Source organism: Vanessa tameamea, chromosome 21 (assembly GCF_037043105.1).
Source record: "Vanessa tameamea isolate UH-Manoa-2023 chromosome 21, ilVanTame1 primary haplotype, whole genome shotgun sequence".
Taxonomy (NCBI): Eukaryota; Metazoa; Arthropoda; class Insecta; order Lepidoptera; family Nymphalidae; genus Vanessa; species Vanessa tameamea.
In genome coordinates this window covers 6010037-6021012 of record NC_087329.1, presented here as the reverse complement: position 1 = coordinate 6021012, position 10976 = coordinate 6010037, and the positions used below count along the sequence as shown (strand labels likewise).

At 37.3% G+C, this 10976-nt stretch overlaps 1 protein-coding gene and 1 pseudogene across 1 annotated transcript in view; one reads left to right on the top strand and one right to left on the bottom strand.

Annotated features, from left to right (window-relative positions):
• The first annotated feature begins 644 nt into the window (after positions 1-644).
• Positions 645-10976, top strand: part of LOC113395647 (max-binding protein MNT-like) — a 34941-nt gene continuing 24609 nt past the window's right edge. The window contains exon 1 of the mRNA XM_026633293.2: positions 645-794. Coding sequence (XP_026489078.2) covers positions 725-794 — 70 coding nt within the window. The 5' untranslated portion in view covers positions 645-724. The remainder of the gene's footprint in view (positions 795-10976) is intronic.
• Positions 1453-9148, bottom strand: LOC135193913 (uncharacterized; annotated as a pseudogene).

Sequence of the window (10976 nt, the reverse complement as noted above, 5' to 3'; positions counted from 1 at the left end):
ACATGTTGAAAAAAATATTAAAGGAAATTTTTGGTTAGCGACCTTGTTCGTAGTGCTATCTTGGTGTAATTTCGAGGTGTTAGAAACACTCACGACTACACATACATACATATATATTATATGTTGAAAAATAATTATAAAACGAATTTTATCTATATAATTTTAAAATATTTTATTATATAAGGCAATTAACTCGATTGGATGCTTGTTTGATAAAAATACTAAGTATTTTGCAGAATATTAGGTGTCTAGTACATAGGTACAAGAAAAAATAGGATGTTGGTGAAAATATAACTTATCAACTTCCGTGCGTCCTCAACTCCCCACGCGTTGGAAGTGAAAGTCGGGCGACACGTGCTGCTGCGCTGCGCGATTGCTGGTGTCGCCGGTAGTTCGCCCGCGCTCCGCTAAAGTATTTCGATATAAACAAAGCGTGCCGCGTCACAGCACCGACGTCTGCATTCGATTGTTCGTCGGCCGTCGCTCTCGCAGTATCGCTGTCGTACTCGTACCTCTGGCTCTACAGCCATCGATCGCGCACGCCCCGCGCGGTGCGCTCTCTTGTGTTGTCATTGGTGAACGATGAGAGACACGTGACACGTGTGCAGCGCCGCGATTCGCCAGTAGGCCGGACGGCCACGTGAGCGGCTTGCGGCGCGCGTGGCCAGTCGCGGCGTGACAGCGGGCGCGCTCGTACCGCGCGCGGCCGTGCCGCGCTCTCGATATGAGCCTCCTCGACACGCTGCTCGAGGCGGCGCGCTTCATCGAGCTGCAGGAGAGGCGCCTCCAGGCCGGTAAGTGGCGAGCGTGCGCGGTGTACCCGGGCCCGCGCCCTGCGACGGCTGACGCCTGCTGCTCTTGACCTTGAACGCCACGCAGCCGCGGTCCGCCCCGCCCCACGTAAACAAAGGAAGCCCGAAATTCGCCGGTTACGAGAGCCGCTCGCTCGAGTGTCGAGTTATGCCATGTTGTGTTTTTGTGTGAATATGGAGAACGTGGTGTGATGTTGTTAACTTTCAAGAGAGTATACGTTCGAACGTCCCTAGACTACCTCGTCCGCAGCGAATATCGCCAGTGCTATGTATTTCAACACAAAATTTACACTGAGGCGATGAACCGAGATGCGAGCGATTCTCGTCTCTATCACTCGCACGCGATTTCCGATCCGGCACTACTTTGACGCTCTCAACAGTTTCTTTCTCAGTGTTCGCCTTCACTGCGAGTTGTGTGTAGTTGCAATGACATCACGTTAGTTTTCTCTAAAGTAATATTGGGTATGTGTTCTTTTATATCGTACTCATTTTGTACACGCACACCTACGCTATATTTGCGCATGTTGAGTGAGCGGTTACTCGTTCGTAATTCACCTACCGAGCGTTTTCTTTTATTTTACGTACAATGCTGCGTCTGTTAAGTACAACGTAATCAAGGCGGTAAAACGTAATGCATTGGTCATTGAGTGCGACGCTGGCATGGATGCGGGCAATCGGTCAGCTGATCGCCTCGTGTCGAGGCCGGGGCGGGAGCGGAGAGGCCGGTGCAGCGCAGAGCGCGGGGTGAGGTGGGGTGGCGACTCGTGATGTGCACACGCATCCTGTGACTGCCTTGTTTACTCGAAACATCCTAATTGCGATATCCATATATTATTTAACTTTACTTCAAAATAAAGCCCAAAGCAATTATTTCACAATGGTTTGGCGTCTGCACTTACATATGTTATACGGTGAACATATGCCTAGTATAGATTTTAAATATTCTTATTTTGCAAAATGATAAGGCTTGCAAGATATGTTTCATTTTTACTTATTAAATTCGGTGAAAATTATATGTAAAATAATAACACAAAATAATAATCTAATACTAATTTGAACGTTGATAAAAGCTTTATAATACATCAATATACAATAAATATTGATTGATTATAAAGAAAATAATACTGATTTTAAACACGCTTTGTCAAGTAAAAAAAAAACATGTAGTTTCACTTTAACACAAGGACGATTCGTCTGGTGTCTAACGTTATCTGGTTTACCGATAAGTAAGCATCTATACACGTGTATTTATGAACCGGCTGGTTATTTGTGAGACCACTTCGTCGTTTCTGCTACCCTGGTAATTTTAACATTTATGTCCCTCTTTCGTTTTGGTTATTTATTTTATTTGGGATAAGAAAGAAGAAGTGCTGCGTTGTTTTTTATGAAATTAGTTCTAATGTTTGCAGATCGCCTATCAACTTTGTACAGACAATAATTGATTCCATTAAAAAAAGAATTATTCACTAAATAAAACAAAAAAATATGTACACCGTATATAACGTATATATATATATATTAATATCAGACGTTTTGTCAGTTTGAGAACCGTTTTTCAACGACGATTTTAAAATTTTAGAAGGCATTTGTTTTAAGAACAATTTAATACCTCAATACTTCCATGTTATTTATACATATATATTATACATTATATATAGTTCATGTATATCCCAATGGATGTAATTGAAGAATATTTTTTGAAAGTTAAAAAAATCCCCTTAACTTGTATTGAGTACGTACTAAATTGGTTTAAAATAAAATCATATGTTTTTAATACCACTTAAAAAAACTACGAACTGAATTCATTTGAAGGATTTTGGGCAATAGATAATTTACTTGGTAGAAGATGGTATGTGGCTTTGTATCAGCCCGTCTGGGTACCATGCACTCAACATATGTTCTACCGCCAACCAAATACTTCGGAGTGTTGTGTTCCGGTTTGATGGATGAGTGAGCCAGTGTAAGTACAGGGATATCACATCTCAGTTTCCAAGGTTGGTGGTGCATTGGCGATGCAAGGAATCAGTTGTGGCCATTTACTTATCAGGTGACCCGTTTGCCAGTCCGCCTACATAAGCTATAAAATAAATAATAAAAATAAACGATAAGTGTTTTAACTTTTGCCGGCCACACGATTAACAAATTATATTCTCTTGATTAACTTATTAAATTAATCAGTAAACCCGCTTGTTTTTTCTTTCGAAAAATAATTATTTTCGTAATTGTAGAAGTTATAGAGGAACATGGGTCATTACATCTTAGGTGATTAGAGCCCATGCTTGTCAGCGCATCGACAATATAATTAATGGGTTCAACTTTTCACAATGCCGATAGCAATAGATAAGTCTGCCATAAATAAAACAGTAATGACAATAGTAGGTAACTCGCAGATAAGAGGATAGACAGAAAGGAATTTTGATAGTTGTATGATCCCTAAAATGCTTTCAACAGCCAAACGCTTTCGTTATGTAATAATATTTTGTCTTACATGACGTCGAAATCGTAATTTTTAAAATTATTATTTTTTCGCAATTAACATATTAGGAAATCGAGTTATTTGAAAATAAGTATTAAGTTTAACAATACAAATATTATCGTTCAGCGTATCATTCACAGGAAACATGTCCATCGATATCATTAGGTTTCTACGTGTAATTATATCGCTTAGAAAATTATCAATATTTTGAGAAATGTTTCTGTGAAACCATATTTTCTTCGGAAATACTGTACAATTGTGCGCCGACGTGAATTGACTTTGTTTAGGAATATTGATATCGTTTTAAAAAAATCTGGCTGGATGGTGTATCGGAACTACGCAGTAAATAAGTAGGCTCGGTGAATCTTATCACCAAGGTTTCAGTGAGGTCGTCACGAGTACCCGGCGATCAGAACGGTGAAAGGGATTGTATGACCTCGCCATATGCGTCTACACTGACAACGCGTTCTTTTGTATTCAGCTACACGGGAACTTGACGTTGATAATCATATGAGTCGACGAAAGTTTTGCACAAACTTGTGGCTTCAGCTTAACAGGGTTCCCTAAAATGGGTTTGGTTTAAACCAATGGTACACTGGCTATATATATTATAGAAGGTGGGTTATCAGGGTGGCGGCGAAAATGACGAAACGTTATATAAAGAAACACTTGTAATACTCGTTAGAACGGTTCCAATCCCAATGCCCGATATATTTCAACTGGCGATATTTATACTAAAACGTCTTAATTTAATATTAAATTCACAAACTAAAAGATAATATTAAACATTGTTTATCTTAATTATTCTAATGTTTATTAAGGACAAATATTATTTAATAATAACGGATTATGTAACATTAAATATTAAAGATTAATATATTACACCGGAAGTTGATAAGCAGCAGAGATTATACCTAGCCAGATCAGTAAAATAAGATTCTAGTAACTTAATCCTTACATTATACATAATAAAACAAAATTATTAATCGACATAATTTTAGAAAATATAAATAACAATATGCACTATTTATTAATTGCGCCGGAAGCTGACAAGCGGAAGGCGCCATTAATGAATAGAATAATATATAATAAAATGTTCCAAGTATAAAGAAATATGAATCAACTACTTATTTGATTATGAAATTACTAATTAAATTGTAGAACAAAAGTTTTTATCTATACTTATAAGTAATCATCAAGATGTACCCGAACTAGCCGTATATGTAGGGCCGAAAGTGTTAATTGATAACATTCGGCCATTCTGTGTATGCCGTGTCCCTCGGCGATCAGCGCTGTTATTGGCGCCTGGTTTGTCGCTGCTGTACGGCACCTGAAGACATGTTTAAGCCGTAATTAAATCTTGTATTATCAAATTTAAGTATACAACTTTTATTTATCCTAGATAACACAACTTTTATTCCTCCAACTTCACACAGTCTTCGTTTGTCTTAATTCACACAGTTTTTATTTATTCTACATCACACAACTTTTATTTATCCTACATCACACAGCTTTTATTTATACTACATCTGACCTTTTTTTTTCCCGGCTTTTATTTAATGTAACTTATACAACCTCTATCCTAAAATAGTTCGATTTTGTTTTATCGGATACTTGATAGAAAGAATGGATAAATATTTTATATAACAGTTTATTTCTCAATACAATATTTGTTCTGCACAAGTTTTAATCTATAAATCTCATAACTTTGTAATAATAAATTAATTTTTAACATCTTTATTTTTTCACTAACATAAATGATTATCAATTAACTTTCTAATAAGTCTATCAAGTCGTCCCTATCAACCTCATGATCACTGACGCTGCTATCATCGGGAATGGAAGAATTGTAAGGTAGGAGGACTTCACCGCGAACAACAGCAGTAAATTTTCGATAACCTTTCATGCCTTTAATACTACATATCGTGTAGCGATCTAACGAGTGTTCTACTTTGCTTACTCTATAGGGTCCTGTATATAACCCATTAAGTTTCCTAGTTATATTAGTGCTTTCTCTAGTTATTCCCCCTTTCCAAGGTACCAATTGTCCCACTGAGTACTTAATACACTTTTTATGAGATCGATCAAACCTATCCTTCATTAGTGTCATATGTTTGTCAATACGCAATTTAGCTGCGTTTCGCCTTTCTTCTAACGCTTTTGCTTGGCTTTCGAAGTCATTAGGTTCTCCACTAGGGTATGCCGGTAAGCGCGAGTTGGAGTGCCCAAATAATAACTTAAAAGGAGCAAAACCAGTAATTGCATGAGGAGTATTATTAATGCCCCAAACTATATCGAGTAGATGGTCATCCCAGGTGCATTCGCTATTAGACATTGTATTTAATCCATTAATCAAGGTTCGATTTACCCGTTCCACTTGGCCGTTCGACCTAGGACTGGCAATGGCGTTCAAAATTTGTTTAAATTGCATTTCTTCTGAAAATTGTTTGAAATACCGGCTAGTAAACGCTTTGCCTCTATCTGTAATAATCCTGTGAGGATTTCCAAACTGCGAAATAATAGATTTTAATTTTTTATAGTTTCTATGGAATTACAGCTTTTAACAGGTTTTGCAAATACGAACTTTGTGAACGAATCTATGACAACTAGTATATACGCGTTTCCTTTACGTGTCTTTACAAATGGGCCTAAATGGTCAACGTGTAGCTTGTGCATCGGGATAGCCACCTTTTCGATTGGATGCAGTTCTCCCTGCAATTTGCCGTGGTCCCCTTTACCGTAAGCACATTGAAGACATGACTTAATATATTTTCGAATAAACCTAGTCATGCCCTCGAACCAAAATTGTGCCTTAATAGTTTTTTCGCATTTGTCAAAACCAACATGTCCTATCTGGTCATGAAATTTTTGTAATAATCCCCATTTTGCCAATTTAGGTATAACGAAACGGTCCCCGTTAAAAGTTTTTCTATAGAGAATGTTATCTTTTATAGCATAGTCAGCAATAATGTTTTTATTGTTGTACCATTTCTTAGCTGAGTTAAAAGAGATTGAATACTTTCGTCTTGCAATTGTAATGTCACAAGCCAATCAGAGCTATCTATTAATAGGACGCGGTCCTGTACTGGATTCCTACTCAGGGCATCAACGTGTCTCATTCGATCACCAGTTCGATACTCGATTTGTAAATCAGTCTTGGATTGAAAGCCACCAGCGGGCTATACGGGGGTTTAGGTCTTTTTTTACTAGAGTTGTCCGTAATGCGGCACAATCTGTCACTACAGTAACGGGAATCCCTACGAGATAGACTCTAAAGCGCTTCAGGGAATCTACAACTGCTAATGTCTCCAGCTCATAATTATAGTAGAACTGTTCTTCGTTACTCGTTACCCTACTGAAATATGCAATTGGTTTTAAGACACCATCGCTTTGGTATTGCAAGAGGATACCTCTTAGCCCTAGCTTACTAGCATCGGTATGAAACTCCGTGCGAGCATTCCTATCGTATATACCTAACACTGGTCTTTCGACAAGACGGTATTTTAATGTTTGAAATGCAGTTTCTTGGGTAGAGCCCCACGTCCATTGAACATCCTTTTTTGTTAACTGCGTGAGAGGCCTAGCTATTTCAGCGAAACCGCGAATAAATTTCCTAAAATATGATGATAGGCCTATAAACTGTCTTACTTCATGCACGTTTATACGTCTCCTATATTCAGCTACGCAACTAATCTTAGCCTGTCCTGGTCGCACTGTGCCTGCAGTTATCTCATGACCTAAGTAATTAACGCTTTGTTTAAGAAACGAACATTTGCCGAGATTTAGTTTCAAATTCGCTTCTGATAATAGCTATAATACATTATCTAGTAATTTAAGACCGTCATCAATAGAGGATGTAGGTAGCATGACGTCATCAAGATATGTAGCTATGTCATTATCTAAACTACCTAAAACGATTTTGATAAGACGTGAAAATACAGCCGGTTCATTCGCTAAACCAAATGGCATTTTTAAAAATTCATATTGCCCAGATGGTGTAACAAAGGCCGTTTTGTGAATAGAGTCTTTAGATAATCTAATTTGATAATAGCCTTGTGCTAGATCTAACGTTGTAAAGAAAGATTTACAAGAGAGGCGGGATACCTGATCGTCTATATGAGGCAGAGTGTATCGATCTTTAACAGTGCATGCATTAAGAGCTCTGTAGTCTATGCATAACCTATAATCACCACCTTTTTTCTTTACAAGAATCACTGGACTTGCATAATCAGACATAGAGTTCCTTATTACACCTGCATCAATGAGATCTTGAACCTTTTAACTTACAATTTCATTTTCCTTATGAGAGAGACCTCCTAAAATTACATAGGACATACAGCCTAACTCAACATATACAGAATTCACAAGATATGTTTCGTTACTATTAGTATTGAGATAAATTTGTACCAAAGTAGCACTATGTTGTGGTATTATACAACTGTGTCTCAAATACACTGAAAATTTTGTTATAAAGTCTGTATCACATAGTTTTATATCACTAAGAGTACTATTAAAAGTATCACTACCACCAATGAATTTAATAGAATTTTGTTATATAATTAAACTGATATTAGGTTGATTTATCATCGATTGCTCGATTATTAAATCTATATAAGCTATATCGTTATTGGTTAATTCTACGAATCCACTTAGAACAACATTGTCTATGTGAACATCCACGTGGGATGTTCCCAAAGAGGTCGAATGTGCACCTCCAAAACCTCTCATTGTAACAACGGACGGCTGAATTTTTAATTTTAGCTTATCAGCATATGCCATAGTGAGAATATTTAATTTGCTGCCCGTATCTATGTATGCGATGAGACTACAACCATTAATTGCCACTACCTTTTTGTACAAATCTATGTATATGTTGTATGTCGTAAATAAAATATTACTTACTTTTTGATGTGAAGAGTTGGCCGCATACCAGCAGCTGGCAGACGTGACCCGGGCGATGGCACACCTCGCAGCGCGGCACCTTGCAGTCCTTTGCTTCGTGACCTTCTCTTCGGCAGGAGTAACATTTCTTCGGTTGAAACTCGGTCCCTCTTGTAATTGTAGCAATGGCGCCCGCTCTTCGCCACGTGGTAGTCGGTCGCGGATGGCTGGCTTCAATTTGTCTGTAGTTTTCCAATGAAGACAAATATCCGTAGTATAGTTGCTGTGGTGCACTGCATTGGAAAGCTTTCGCGTTGGCTCTTATTTCCATGGGTAGAGTGCGAATTATGCACGAAATTGCAGGCTCGCCAATGATATTGCATTTTTTTAATAAGGAACCCTTGTCGTGGAAATATTTTGTCATATTTTCCGTATTCGTTTTCCTTTCTAGCAAGCATAGATTCAAGTAGATCCACAAAGTCAGTAGAACGTGGGAACCCGGTCTCTAAAGCGTCATTCCACTCCTTTCATGTGAGATCATAGTCATCCAGATCGTCATACCAGTCTCTAGCCGATCCTCGAAGACATATCTGCATGATGAACTGTCGGTCTTTGTTGTCCCATCCGTATACATCGCCCAATTGGTCGATCTTATGCAGCCATCCATTGACGTTGCTAGATTTTTCATCCGGTCGGAACGTTGGAATAACCTCCGCATCGGTTTGGGTGACACGTCGCTTCTTATATCGCCTGTGTTTTTCCAAGGTCTCTTCGTCATCAGATGAAGAATAAAAACTTGATGATTCGTCGCTTTCGAGTATAGCGTTCTCCCAGCGTCTCCTTTTCTTCGTACCAAATCCATCGATATATGGGCCAGACATCATCCCACTTCTGAAGTATAGAAGGTGGGTTATCAGGGTGGCGGCGAAAATGACAAAACGTTATATAAAGAAACACTTGTAATACTCGTTAGAACGGTTCCAATCCCAATGCCCGATATATTACAACTGGCGATATTTATACTAAAACGTCTTAATTTAATATTAAATTCACAAACTAAAAGATAATATTAAACATTGTTTATCTTAATTATTCTAATGATTATTTACGGACAAATATTATTTAACAATAACGGATTATGTAACATTAAATATTAAAGATTAATATATTACACCGGAAGTTGATAAGCAGCAGAGATTATACCTAGCCAGATCAGTAAAATAAGATTCTAGTAACTTAATCCTTACATTATACATAATAAAACAAAATTATTAATCGACATAATTTGAGAAAATATAAATAACAATATGCACTATTTATTAATTGCGCCGGAAGCTGACAAGCCGAAGGCACCATTAATGAATAGAATAATATATAATAAAATGTTCCAAGTATAAAGAAATATGAATCAACTACTTATTTGATTATGAAATTACTAATTAAATTGTAGAACAAAAGTTTTAATCTATGCTTATTAAATAATCATCAAGATGTACCCGAACTAGCCGTATATGTAGGGCCGGAAGTGTTTATTGATAACAATATAAACTCATATAAGTTTTCGTTAAGAATCCTGTTTCGTATACGATATTATTGCTTCAATACAGGCATATTGTGATACGCGAGCACTGAGTATTCCAATCCAGGTGAGCTCTGAACATAATAGATTTAGCCAGCATTGTCGAGAGAGGTATAGGATGCCTTCCGGTGTTACCCACGCAAAAAAGCAACAAACAGCGAAAATATTTGTTTCAATATTGTGTTTGAAATTACTTGAATAAGCTCCAAACTAAAAGAGGAGGCCCAGTGCAGGAGCATTTTAAGAATGTAAGTACTAAATAAAATAGCTTAATAGGAATGTGTTTTTACAGATTACCTACATAAGTTGAGATAATATAAACCCTCTGTTATTTAATTAACACTGATTAAAAGTTTTAAAATTAAAGGAGACAATTTATTGATTTATGTACATTTATAAAATTTATACACATTGCTACTTATTTCCGTTGATTATACGGCTGATTCGAGGTCAACTGAGATAGACATAAAAACCTTAATGAAAGCCATAAATAAAAATGTGTGTCTGCCTATCACGAGAAAATAAGATACGCAGAATTTTATGTCATATATATTACTCAGTTTATATTTATGATTGTAAATAGCTATAAAAAAGACGATTCCGTTTTATAGAAATGGTTTTCCTTTTGGAACAATGTTTTGTAAATGTAACTCATAATCTTAAGATATAGAACACGTACGTAAGTACAAATTAACCAAGCACAAAATTCTAAAATAAATGGCATTAATATTAAATGTGTTTATAATAAATTACTTTCTAAATACATTTTGTACAAGAATCTAAATGCTTATCATATAAGGTTACATGAATCAGTGAGCTTTCGTTGCATGATACGCAGTCATATCTCGACTTCCGGTGGGTGGATTCCCCTCTTCATAGTGTTTCCACTTGGACACCCGTGTCGCGTTAAGCGTTTTATATCGATTATCAAACCATGAAAATTGTTTCTTGATATTATTATTATTATAATATTTAATTTCTGTCTTCAGTTATGTTGAAGTAAGTTGCCCTCATCGTGTCAAAGGAAACTGAGCAAATTTCATGAGATCGCGTATTCCGAAAATAGAATCTAGACATGATGCTAGGTTGGATCGCAACCTGCTAAACCGGCAGGTGTGGTTACAAGAGGTATATGAAGCGGGGAGAGGTGTTTGTCCGGGGGGAGAGAGCCCGGGCTGCACGCTGCACCGCGCCAAGGTCAGACGCCGCACGCATGCGTCGACTCCCT